At 36.3% G+C, this 13,773-nt stretch overlaps 1 protein-coding gene across 2 annotated transcripts; it reads left to right on the top strand.

The window, feature by feature from the left end:
* The first annotated feature begins 4,080 nt into the window (after window positions 1-4,080).
* Window positions 4,081-13,713, top strand: Vdup1 (Vitamin D[[3]] up-regulated protein 1). Of its 2 annotated transcripts, none has more exons than XM_008201192.3 (6): window positions 4,081-4,404; window positions 12,463-12,579; window positions 12,627-12,844; window positions 12,917-13,046; window positions 13,100-13,353; window positions 13,404-13,713. In XM_008201192.3, the coding sequence occupies exons 1-6, from the start codon at window positions 4,284-4,286 to the stop codon at window positions 13,578-13,580; spliced, it is 1,017 nt and encodes a 338-aa protein (XP_008199414.1). In that variant the 5' UTR covers window positions 4,081-4,283; the 3' UTR covers window positions 13,581-13,713. The 2 variants fall into 2 exon arrangements, with proteins under 2 accessions (XP_008199414.1, XP_972691.1); XM_967598.5 differs by having other exon boundaries at window positions 4,084-4,404; window positions 12,932-13,046.
* The last annotated feature ends 60 nt before the right edge of the window (window positions 13,714-13,773 follow it).

Here is a 13,773-nt window from a genome sequence, read left to right as displayed (position 1 = left end):
AAAGAGCGAAAATAACAGGCCTGTCCAAAGTAATTCGCTCTACTTTTGGGCGATGATTTTTTTATCTGTCCCTTCATTCCGTCACTGAGAGAAAATTAATAAACTTTCAAATAAAACATCAATACAAAGACAGAGAATCGACAATACGGCTCTGCACTATATTAAATCTCTCGTTATGTAGTAAAATATTCAAGAAATTAATTTCCCAGTTATGGGTTAAACGTACAAGTGCGAAAAAATTCTTAACTCTTCAATGCGAAAATATGAGGCACTGGCAAATATTTAATTTACAATTTGTGCTATTGTGTAGCATTTACTAAATACGCGGTATTTACTAACAAAATGATTACTTATTTACAGTATGAACGCCCTGAAAACACACATCAGTTGTGCAAAAACCACCAAAACAACATTTGTAATTACAAGTTTACATTTCGCTATAATTCCGTAGACTGAACCGAATTTTTAAATCGGATCGCCGTCAATGCTGTTTTTAATCTCGCAACTAGACCGTATTCGTGGACAATATATTTAAATTCGCGAGTGGCGTCCCTGCCTGTGCTAAGTCACTTAGCTGCTCATGGCTATTAGCAAATGCGTTCACTTTATCTTAAAAGTGAAGATGGCTTCGGCGATGAAGCCGTGACGTGATGAGGAATTTGAGGGAGGAATAAAGGTAAACTCGGATACATAAGCCATTCTCATAATGTTCGTAATAAGTGAAACTGAAGCTATCTGCCCCTTGCACCAACTCTAATCCCGCGACGTCACAGTGCAGTTAAAATGGCTGAGGTGTAACGGTTCCGTTTAGAAGTTAGTGAGTTTATCGCCGCCTTCCCTATGAATACCTAAGTGATTTTAATTTATACCTGCACGAGGGCGCTTGATGGAAATGTGTAACAAACGCCATTGACTGCATAATTGCACTTTGTCCTACATGTGCGAGCGCCGAAAACGAGAAACAATCAATAGTGAATGCCACTTCAAAACGATTTCTCAGGAACATCAATATTTAACGTCAAGCGTTATTTATTAATGACTAGACAAACCCGCCACAATGTGCCACACTTACAGCTTTATTGGCCAAACTCACAATTTTAATTCAGTTAAACACGGCAAAATTGAGCGGTTCTAAATTATTAACTTGTGAAATGATCGCCGCGCAAATCGGTCCCAATTGGATCCACAACCGCTCCGGTACTAAACGGCTAACATATCAAAATTCGGAAATCACTGAAAACACTGAAAAATTCAAACATGGGCAACAAGAAAAGTTAAAGCGAGCTGCTGTTGAAATAGTGACTAGTTTGTACGTCCGTTGTTCAGGAAAAGCAGATTTTATCCAATCCAAAAATAAAACACTTAACTGACATTGTAAATTTTCCTGGTTTTGATACCCTCGACCAAATATCAGACAACAAAAGAATTATCTAAAAGCAATTATTATTATTAATTATACCTAATTTCCTGTTCTTGACAATGTAGAAAAATTAATTTGTGTAAGAGACACTAAGAACAGAAACAGAAAAATGGGGTATGGGTCTTGTGCGCTTGTGATGTGTGACGGCGGCAAACAATTTGGGTTCGATTGTCCTTGTCGCAGTGAAGGAGTAGTGCCGCCCTTCAGTAAATATGCTCGAAGTCCCATGAACCGAATCTTGCATTATTCTTCGTTGCTGGGTTTATTATAACGCTAATAAATGCGGCTATTAGTGCTGACATAGCTATAATAAGCAATGTTTCCGTGTTATCGATACAGCGACACGGCGACCTTTAAATGTCGTGCTGGGACGGTGGCGTCGTGGCAGCCCTGCGGCCCTCTCGCCGACAACGTGACACCTTATTCATAGTGTTACGTGGTAGCTGAGCTTCGGACCGGCTTCCTGATCATGATGAAAGCTTCTGGTATTATGTGGCCTGCGTGCTATACTATCAAACAGAATGCTGAAATCCAGCAGTAGCGTATCGTATTCAACCCGTTAAATGCTAGCCAGCGCCCGAACAGGAATACCGACGCTCTGGGAGGTTCCGTTCTGAAACATCATTACTATTCAACTCACGGGTGCCACCGAACCGGGCACCCTGTCATTCTTGTCTTTCTATATACTATACACCCTTTTTTGCTGAAGGAATGACAAAATTTATAGCTTTTCGTCGTCGTAATTATTTTTTTACAAACTGGTTCAAGGCACTACGGCTAGGAAAACTAACAGGACGGATCGTCTGGAAAATATACACAAGAAACAAAGCCCGACTCCAACATTTCCTCTAAAAAAATCTATATTGATCCGCCGTATACCAGGTGGACCATTCATATTTCAGCAGCACACAACTAATTGTTTTGGTCACCGTACATTACTTCCAATAATTAATTAACACTTTGTCTTTAGCAATAATCGATTCCCCCTCTTTTGTGCTCAGTTATCTGAGTTCCTTGCTCCGTGTAGTCCTTTGATCTCACTCATAGAATTGTACCTATTTGCATATGATTTCCACTCAACCTCATTAAGAAAGGTGAGACCAATTGTTTTACCCAACCTACACGAAAACCAACATTTTGTACTTATTTTAGAATTACACCCCGTACATGCAATAAAATATTACTCTGATTATTTAGTCACGTCAAAATTTCTTCATAATGTAATAGACAAACATTTACTAACAGTGTTTGCCCATAGATTCAATCAATGAGTGATAATAAAACGTGTTCAATTTAGCCATCAACATAATAAACCAAGAATTTTGATGGTCGTGAATCAGAATAAAAAATAGCCGTTAAAATCAATATTCGAGGCATCTATCTCGACATCCACACATATATCAGAATTCCAAAAACTTTCCATTCAGTATAATAATGCGATAACAGTATCTACTTTTAATAAATCATAAATCATTGCCCGAGACTCTCGTAATGCCATTCAGCCGTATTCTCAAAAGGTGTAGATAATTTTACAAAACTGCCGAACCAAAATTGCGCCCCAATTACGGCCTGAAAGCGCGTAATAACACAATTTGGAATGCAATGGTAATAAATCAATTAGTTAATACACCGCCGCTGTTTAGTTAAAAAAACAAATAGGTAAAACACATTTCACTTCAAAAGCAGGCATGCTTTTTATTTGGGATGCGTTTATTTTAGAGAAAGTAATTAACAGAATGGTTTTTAGTGGTTCAAACCTTCTCCAAATATTAGTTGTACAGTTTACTTGGTATTTAGTTGCGCTGAAAACATTTCTCTGAATGCTACAAGAACGTTCAACTTCGGTTAAAGGAATTTCTCGTTTATGCCTTTTTAATTTATGACAATAGTATTTCTGGGCCAGGAAGCAAAACAAGCAGTGCTGGAAGGTTAATAATGTTTGATTTTGGATGATTTTCCACAGTTTTCCCTCGTGCCCATTTTCTGGTAGTCTATTGATTTTTCGTGTATTTTTTGAGCGCATAAAAAATTATGATTTTTGCATGCACCAATTGGTCTGGTGCAGAAATAAAAAGCCATTTTGGAGAGTCTTTGGGGTGGATAAAAATTAATACTTTTTGAGAGGTTTTTGGCCCACAAGTAACATTTTATATACTACTGACAATTGTACCCCATTACCTTCGATTCAAAAATTACTCCTGACTTTCGCAATGTTTTAATTGATAACAAAGCGGCAAAACAAATTCCAAGTAGGAAAAGTTGAAAATTTTTCCGCGAATTTATAATTTCGTTTAAAAAGAATAACTTTTACTCTTCATTTAACTTATTGGTTCGACTTTTTCATATCCTGCTTAAGATGCAAGCCTCGCACTTTGAGTTTTGCTAAATCATATTATAAAATTTCAAATTGAAGTCATTGCTAATTTAACTTTGATATCTTTTCGACAGCCGCAAACTTAAATTGTTTCCGTAAAAATCAGCGATATTTTCGTTATTGGGCTAAGTCGTCTTCAACGCGCTATGCTGCTGAGCAAGGCACGTTGCCTACAACTTGAGGACGAAGGAGCGAGGTCAGGTCGGACTTTAGTGTTGATTCCATGGGCTTATTCTTAAAAATATGCGATTGTTTTGGTTTTTGGGAAACTTTCGAATATTTTGTTTGATATGGGTATGATTACTGAAGACAATGGAACAATACCAAATGGGAGCCATGGGTCAGTGTTTCAGAAGGCAAGGCGGAGGGGACAGGTGAGCCTCCGCACACCTAATGGTAAAGAGGGAAAGTAGTCGCTTCGCAAAGTCGGATATGGTTGTAGCGTGCCTTGGCAACAAAACTCCGAGTGTTTTATAATGTGTAAATAAAATGCCACGCAAGTTACTCAAATTTTTAATTCTCTTTGACAATACATCCTTGTTGTACTTCCCCGGACAGTTCTTATCAGGCCGAGTTCTCATCGAACTTCAGGATGACACGCCTGCACTCGGTAAGAATATAAGATGAGCACTGTCATGTCTTTACAAACTCGAATCTGCAATGGCTACTCTTATTTTCGCGTCAAATTCTATTATTCCATCTCATTATACATTCAAAGGCATCTCGCGACCCAAATATTCTTTCAGGGCTTAGCCCATCGTTACATAATAGAATGTTTATTTTAGTTAACAAATAGCTCATTTCGACCCACACCACGAACTACGTGGGCCTTTGATCCCACTCTTTGCTCACACTTGATTAGCTTTGCTAAAATAGGTAACCACTGATAATAGCGATTTGTATTCTTTGAGATAATTGCATTGCATACTAACATTGCGCCACGCCAATTGAAATTTTCGCCAAAAGTGAGACCTTCAAGCATCGATCTTCACTACTTAGCGGTATTAACACAATTTTGCTTGGTGATTGTAGGTTAGACGGCAAAGCAAAGATTAATAAGAGTTAGTGATTTCATTCGCGCCCTATAGACCTATATTCCCACATTATCAATATTTCAGCATCGCATCCGCCATATTTGGATATTTTGTTCCGATAATCACCTTTCTAAATACTGACAAACAACATTCCGATTTTCGTATGCATTTAACAGGTTCATTAAATTCCAAATATTGACCATGATTTTAGCACGCACTGACTCATATTTACTAATTAAATTCTTTTTCTTTAAACCAAACTCCGTTCAAGCGTCCGTGTTTTGGTACGAAGGGTTGACATAAAAAGATTGAAAAGCAATATTTTAGGCGACCAGCGGAGCGTTTATAGGTTTTAGAACAATCGTTTTCTACACTTCGTTTTATTTATTCGGGGCTAATCCCCATTTTATCAACTTCTTTCACTATTTTAAAATAAAACATATTGATTTCCAGCAGTCGTTTATTTTTGAAAGAGTGATTTCTGAACGTAAATTAATCAGCATTGATCGACATGTAGCAAACCTTTGTCACCTCCATATAATACGAAGTGTAAATAATGCATGGCTTTCTAGCACAGTGTTGTTTTTTCAGTTTTTAAGTGATTTATTTAATAATTTTGAGCAAGAAGAACAGTTCACTGGAGCATACCATGAAAGCGTACCATTTGTGGTCCACTGTCTTACAAAATAGCTTTTTAAAAGTGCCGGGGGAGTAAGTGTGCGCAAGGAATGGCAGAAGGCAAAAAATCGGTGAGGGTGGAAAGTAACTGAACCCCGTGAGAACAACGTAATTGTGACTTAATTAGTAAGTGGGCTAATTAAGTTATTAATGAAATAATGTGGAATTTTAAATGCAGTTGTAGCAGTTTAATTCTGCGAATGGTGTGAGAGCATTTAATAAGCAAAACTTCGGTAACAAGAGACGCAAAAACCGCAGTTCCTGCTAATATTTCGCGGTAATTTGGACCCCGTGAAATGTGGGGGTGGCAGAGTGAGTGCCCGATATTGCTTATCCAGCCAATTATTGTAAAATCTATGACGCAATAGTGTCTCAAGCCCCGAAAACTGTGAGAAAGCCCTGAATCGTACACGCGTTGTGAATTCACGACAAGCTTCTCTCTAATCAACATTTCCTGTTACACAAAGCCGAACGCTTTCCCTTTTTTAACCCCTATACACTGTCTGATCTGATAAAATCAATCATGAAAACATAATCTCTATCCCTTAAAGACTCGTGCCATGACTTACCACCTCAAAAGTTGCCTTGATGGCGCGTAAATCTCTGATACTTGTGATTCAACTTTTATCACTGAGAAAATGGACCCTTTACGAAGTTTTAATCTAGTTTTTACAAACACGCTTATTATTATTTGGTGCAAACGACAGTATTTTTAACTTTCCGCCCGTCATCTTTAGACGAAGCATGTTCCTTAATGGAAAAACAACGCTGTCTTATTTACTGCATTTTCCCTCACTTAATTTTACTTTGCAACCCCTTACTACTTGAAAATCACTTATTAAACATCATCTTATTACGCGCGAAAAATAGACAATCCTCCGCACTTTCAAACCGCTTCAATTTTGCAAAACATCGCCGAATAAAATATGAAAACAGATTGGCATGATGAACGATCCCTCACTGCTTCCGAACAATCCTGTCAAACATTTCTTTTTAATCAAATCAACCAAAGATACATTTCGAGTTTGAAAGCGAAACAATATTTTTTTCACTTTAAACAAAACAATTATCTGATTTTCTGCCACAATACACAACCTTCAATAAATACGTATAATTAAATCTTCAGTAAATGAAAACACCTACAATACTACAGCTTCGGATAATTAAATCAGCACAAAGGTTACTTGCAGCTGAATAAAATCTGATTTGGGTTTAGTGTTACTAATCTGTTTTCAAGCAAGTATTTTTTCCTTTGCCTTGTATTAGACCTTCAGTCTTGTTCAACTAAACCAACAATTGGCTCATTTCGAACATGTAAAAACAGCCACAAAACATATAATTACACTTAAGTGCGCAAGTGCAAATGCAATCCATGTTTATGTAAATGTGTTTGTGCTAGGATTGATTGATTGACTGGACGTCCTGTATAACCCTGTTCCATGTATTTATGTACAACTTTTGCTCGAAAATGCAGCAAAAGATACAGTAAGAAGAGTAGAGGAGAACAATCCTCGGTAAAAATTATATTATCTAGGGTTGAGGCCAGATATAGCTTCCCGGAAGTATTCGATCTATGAGTAAATATTTTAGCTGACCCTGTAACCGTGCGGTTATAAAAAATCAAAAATATCCATTGCATAGGCAATGAAGCTAAAGCTCTTTCTTTTGTGCAAACATCGTGAGCGACCTGATGGTCGCTTTTAATTTTTATTAATGATTGAAGTGTCTTTTAAGGCGCATAAAGGCGATACGTTTGTTACATTTAAACGAGTTTTAACCGTTCAAATTTTTATTTAGACTTTAGTGTTTATTGCATCGCTGTAACGACTATTTAATATTAGAGATAAAGTTGTAGAGGAGGGAGAAACAAACGAGCAATTTTTTGGATTTCGTTCTAAAGGAGTGAATTTAATGCACATAATATAGAGATTTGTCGTGTACATTTCGTTTTATCCTTAACACCCTTGAGGTTTTAGAGTACGGGATTTTTGAAATACCGTTTAAAGAACGTCGATTTCGACTTTCACACGAGGCGATGTGAACTTTCTCCTGTCAATAAAGTCAATTTTTCAGGAGTAATAACATAACGCCACATTAGAGCTTTAATGATGGACATTTTTAAGTCACCTGTTGCTCACTACTTGCGTAATAATTTAAATTACTCGCATTGTGCAGAAATCGACGCTTCTTAATTATATCGTAAGTAGAGGTGATAAAAATACGTCACGGTTAGAGCTAGGGAATAATATTGCCGGGGAATATTGCAAAAGCTAATATATTCACGGTCGCACCCTAAAATAAAGTTCGGCATAAATGCAGCAGGAAATATTACGCGTGCTTTCTTTATAGATATTTTCATTGTTTATTGTGAAGGCTTTGAATACTGTATTTCATGCAATGATAATATTTTCCGGAGGAGAGGCACTAATTTATTACCGAAAAAGCAATCAGCGGAATTTAAATACAGTAACGTTAATAAATAAAAACTGGATTTATAGGGCAACAATTTGCGTTTCGGAGATGAAATGGTATTTTGAATAATTTATGTAAACATTCAATAAAAACGTAGCAGTGCACTAATTACTTGACTTTCGACATGAAAGCTTAAAAGCCGGATTTTAAAATCTGACACCATCAGAAAAATCTTTCTGAACACATTTTAGTGTGTCTTTGAATCTAATAAAAAACACTCAAATTAAAACACGCATTATTTTGGTCCTCTGACAACGATAAGTGCTTTGTTAAAAGCACACAGCTTTCTTCATGATGTTATTTGATTATCCGGACGCACGGACTATAAATTCTCCACAGCGCTCCAATTAACTAATGTCGAAATATTTTATATTGCGGTGCATTTTCAGTACGAGCAAATTATCTGATGTCAGATGTACTAAATTAATTATTATCGCACATAAACCAAGCTAGACCGTAGTCCTTTGATACAGTAATTAAAATGAAGCCTACTGAATGTTTTTCCCTTAATGTAATAATACACTTTATATCATCCAAGCAAAAGAAATTGGCCCACTCGACCGCACAATAAATATTAAACCAACATAACACGACAAAATCTCGTCTGGATAAAGGAAGTTCTTCCGTTTGAATAGTGTTGTACAGTTGTAATGTTGATAGTTTCTCGGAACATGACTTGATTTGAATTAAGGAACCAATAAAGGGGAGGTTTTTACGGTTGAAAAGTAAATTACGTTTAAATGTAGGTAGTGCAAAGTTCACAGCTATACGTAGTTTAATGCGAAATAAGAACAGCTTTATTCTGCAGACGTGGTGGAGTTGGGGATGTTTTCGTAAGTATTTCGGTTTGGATTATAACATTAGAATGAATGGCAAATTAAAACATTTTATTTCATTAAATGAAAGTATCCATTTTGAATATAAAATTTCAGAAGTAATAAAATGATGTAAAAGGCACTTAAAAAAGGAAGATCGATATCAATTTCAAGAAGTCAAGCTCCTTTCTTGTCTTTACCTGGTTAGGTTTTCTTTTTAAATTGACTTTAAGGCATTATCCAAAACAGAATTTCTTGGATAATGTTATTATGTTAAAAGCAAGTTTATTTTTAATTTAAAATAGCTAGCATATGGATGTTCCCTTTTCCTTCAAAAACGTTTCAGCGTTCGGGTGTTCAGGTTACAAATTTCATCAGCAAAATAAAAACGAAAAAAATGTTACGCCAACGCAGATCGGGATGATAATTTGGTAAATAGGTCGCCTACTTTTATTAATTAATTGCTAAAACTCAGCCTTTCATTTAGCAACTTATTTTTTATACTGACTTTAAATAAAAGTGTTCCCGACGACTAAACTGTCAATCTCTCTCATATTCGCGTAAAGTAATGTGAAATATTTCAAGTTAAAAACTTTGTACTTGTAAGGAGATTAAAAATACTTTACATGCGAGTAACTTTGCAACGTACTACAAAGTTTATTTACACTAAAATTGGCTTAATTAAATTTTTCAGTTCTTATTGACTTTGATAAATCAATAAGCCCCATAAATAGGGAAACGTTAAGTTGAAATTTGTACACCGGCATCAAGAGTATTTCAGAATTAAACTAATATGCCTTTACAATATTGGCTCTGCTTCGCCCTCAAACTAATTATTGACCTGTCGTGCCGACCATCACAGCACCTACATAGGGCCATGTAGTGGAGTGAGGCGATAAAGTATCTGCCCAGGTAGCGAATACCAAATACGAATTATTCTTTTTCCCTTTGTTTTTGTTTTTGTAGCGAATAAAATTCAGATTCAAAAGTTAATTTAAAAGTTTTAGAATATTCATCCCTATTTAGTAAAAAACTAAAACAACTCGGCTCTGTGAGTTACGTTTTATCAACTGAAATAAATTAGATAAGTACTCGTGTAAGCAGGGAATAAAACTGTCAACTTCGTTACTAATCTATTCAATTAAGGTAAGGTGAAATTCTTTGCATGGGAATGCAAAAAATAAATCAAAATTAGATGAAATTAAAATTTCACACAAGGAAACTCGAATAAGGGTCTTAGGAAAAATAGCGTCACCTCCTAAATTCTGATTTCGGCTTGATACTATAAAACATTCATTTGAATGCGGTGATTTGCGGCTTTAATAACCCTTTTTAAAAGATCACTTTATTTTACATCATCTACATTCCATATTTTAACAATTTATTTTCATAATTAAAACAGATGCGGCCACAATTTTCAATATATTCGCAGAATGAATCAAGCGAAGAGTGCGACGTGATAAACATTTTGAAAACAATTCCATTTTTATCTCACAGAATTGGCGAAAGTCGTGATAAGATTTGTCATTACTTAACCATTTCAGGTATAAACTGACACTCAAATACGTATTTCTACAAATTGTGTAGTGATAAATGCCTACATTTCGTACATAAAACGGACATAAAATGCAATTATAAAAGGGCGGAATACTCTAGCAAGGAAACTCCCGCGAGAGCTCGATTTACGAAACGTGCATTTAAGTTAGAAAGTTTTACTTAGATAGAGATTTCTTTTAGTTAAATTTGTTTCAAAAATTGTATGCTTTAAAATAAACGCTGATGCAAATAGATTACACAAACCCCATCAAAATCTCCCCAATAACCAATCAATTAACTTTTTCCATCGCAGCGAAAACTATCAAAACAACACCTTATGTGGGATTTAATTCAAATTGTCCGGGTTTATTGATAAAAGCGCATCACAATTCATAAATGGCTTTCTATAGTTCGTTTCATTAACGTTTATAACGCAGCAGTTTTAAAACAAATTCACGATGTGTCTCCCTCCACCCTAAATTTTTTCAAGTTCTACAACTTTGATCAATGTGGCGCGTTTATGGATCTGTTTACACAATACGATAAATACAGCTTACTTTTCCCGCACAAAGTATCTACATTGATTTTTCAAACGTGTGACAAACGTGTAGGGATGCAAACACGTTGCTGGCTAATCCTATTTCAAGATCCCGTAATAAGGAAACCAAAACGAAGAACCACTCATCCGACTTTTAAATTATGTGCAATTTAGCGCGAATGTTAGATTAAAAAGTTCATTTTTCGAGTTATATCCCCAAATCGTCCGCAATTCGATCAGTCCAGGATCTGATTCGCCAATTTTCGCCCTCACGGTGTGAGCAAATCCAGAATTCCAAGTTGTTTCTTTTCCAGTTATGTAAATTGTACGACGTTCATTTGTGCAGGTTAACAAATAGAGGAAAAATGAGACGAACTGAGCTTCAGTTACGCCCGGTATAACTCTTAAATTTGTCGCCGTTATTCGGGTGATGGTTTCTTCAAAATACAGTATGAAAATTTAATGACAATAATAATAAGAGATTAGGGCGGTTCTCTCGGCCTTTCATCGCGAGACATTTCGTGGCCACCATTTCCACGAGCAATTCTTCTCAAGCTCCTTTTGACGCATCCTTTCGTCAAGGACCTCAACCAAAGCAAACAGAAAACGAGCAATTAACAACATTTTTGGCTCGTTTCACTAAAACGAAGCAACTTTTAATCGAAGCAATTTATTGCTCATTATCAAGCTCCCACATGAATAATTATTCAAACTCGCGTAAACAAAGTACAAAACATCCAATACTTTATAAACACATGTAATTATTTATATTGAAAGTTTTTTGAAACATCAAAGCTCGCCGAAAAATCCCCTACAATCTGTATTCAGGTTTTAGGTTTCAAAGCTGTTGATTATTTAGAAAATATCAAACATGTTGTCTCGCTCCAGACGTTTTTATTGCTGAAATCTCTTTGTTCCTTTGTGACACCAAGAGGTGATTAGATTTATTAACGAAATTTAGGCTGTAATTGATTGTTAGTGCAGGTAACTACGCAATGGCAAAAACTCACATATTGCTTTGGACAGACTCAGTGAATCATCTACGAATACAACAGTAACTCAATTTTGTATATATGTTGTTTGTGGTTGCAGTACGTGGTTTCGCAGTGTTGTAGCTTGAGATCTATGTTCTTTTAATGCGATAACTCATAAAGGATTTGACAAATTTACATGATTTATACAGTCAAAAGTTAGCGAGAAGTTCGGTGCAATACTAAAGTAGTCCACTGCTGCTCCTTGAGCAGTGAAACAAATTTTTTTCAATGACAAATTATCTCCGTTTTTATGTCTTTCAAATAAAACAAAAATAGCTGGAACAAATTATTCATTTCATTTGCATATATCCGTCTTAGAAGTTATAATTCTTCCGTAATTTCGGCCATTCATCGTCTAAATTCATTTAAGATTTCATTCAATTATCTTTTTATTTACACGGCTTTTCACACTGTCTTTGATCGAAGTAAAACTAGTTGATCATTCCTACAGAACGCTTGGCTTTATTAACATTCAAATGAGAGAAAATATCGACTTTGGAGCATAACAATGCCCTCTACGACCCCCGTTTCGTGAAAATACGAGCAGTTTTCCATTTTCAGGTCTACATTTTCACGTGGTGGGGGAAGGAGTTGTGCGAGTTCGAAGCTCTCGCCAAGAGAGGGTGTACGACAGGGAAAATTACATAGATTTTAGAATGCGACTGTTGGGCGAACCTGGTGAAAAACCCCCCAAATAAAAACAATTTCATCATTAAAAATTCCAGGTCAAGGTCCTTCAGTATTATCCCCCGGAATTCACAGTTTTCCTTTCAAATTGGGCCTTCCATTGGGTCTACCCTCAACGTTCTTGGGAAAGCACGGATGGGTGCAATACTTCTGCAAGGCGGCTTTAAGGGAACCGAACGGGTTAACCCACAAAAACCAACAAGTATTCATTGTGATGAACCCCATCGACCTAAATCTAGAACCCTCAACACTGGGAGTAAGTCCACTAACAATTTTACTAATTGCCCGATTTAGAGCGTCTTTTATTAGTGAAATATTATTAATTTAGAACATTTCGGGACAGGAAACATTTAGGTGCGAAGTTGAACATAAGTTCGGAGTTAGTTGTGTTGGCTCAGGATCGGTCGTCTGTAAAGTAACTCTTGATAGAGGCGGATATGTTCCTGGAGAGAGTATAGGTATGTACTTTTCCAAGACAGGCACACCGTTATTGAAACTTTCGCTCTATCAGGTGTTACCGCCAGTGTCTATAATAGGAGTAGAGTCACAATTAAGAGCACCAGAGCAGCTTTAACAGAAAGTATCGCTTATATGGCAAGGGGCAAAGTAGTTCAGTCTGAGAAGAGAGAATTGGCCTCTTTGGCAAGGGGGAAAATCCGACCAGGAGAAAAAGACGAGTGGATTAACGAACAACTTTACATACCACCATTACCACCGACAAACCTCCGCGGTTGCCATTTAATTAAAGTCAATTACGATGTTTACGTAAGTTGAGAAAAACTACAAAGCGTTTCCGCTAATTAAACTCGTTTTAGTTCATAATAGAACCGAAGAATCTTCAAAAGGAGGTTAAGCTGCAATTACCGATTGTGATGGCTACTTATCCACTGCGATCCGAAGACGACAACAGTGCTTACAAGTCGGGAACACATTATCCCTCCACCTTACCTATATTCAGACCTTGGCTTGAGGATAAGCCAACAGTCGATTGACATTTAGAATAAGTTAGATAACTAATAATGTATTCACGTGCCAATAACATATATTTTATTATGAATATTACTGATAAATCATCAATAACTTGTACATATTACGCTTTGTTTGGAAATAAAATGTGTAAATATTTTCAATCGCTTCATTTCTCTCCGATCGCACACAAACAATTAACTTACCCTCCATCAAAAA

Source organism: Tribolium castaneum, chromosome 10, assembly GCF_031307605.1.
Source record: "Tribolium castaneum strain GA2 chromosome 10, icTriCast1.1, whole genome shotgun sequence".
NCBI lineage: Eukaryota > Metazoa > Arthropoda > Insecta > Coleoptera > Tenebrionidae > Tribolium > Tribolium castaneum.
The sequence above is the reverse complement of the archived record's forward strand: the minus strand, read 5'-3'. Positions and strand labels throughout refer to the sequence as shown.

Excerpts from the sequence above, each read along its gene's own strand:
- Vdup1 (XM_008201192.3), top strand. The coding sequence starts at position 4,284 with ATGCCACGCAAGTTACTCAAATTTTTAATTCTCTTTGACAATACATCC. Across the intron at positions 12,580-12,626 it reads GCGACTGTTGGGCGAACCTG|GTCAAGGTCCTTCAGTATTA; the intron begins GTGAAAAACCCC and ends TAAAAATTCCAG. Across the intron at positions 13,047-13,099 it reads TGTTCCTGGAGAGAGTATAG|GTGTTACCGCCAGTGTCTAT; the intron begins GTATGTACTTTT and ends TCGCTCTATCAG.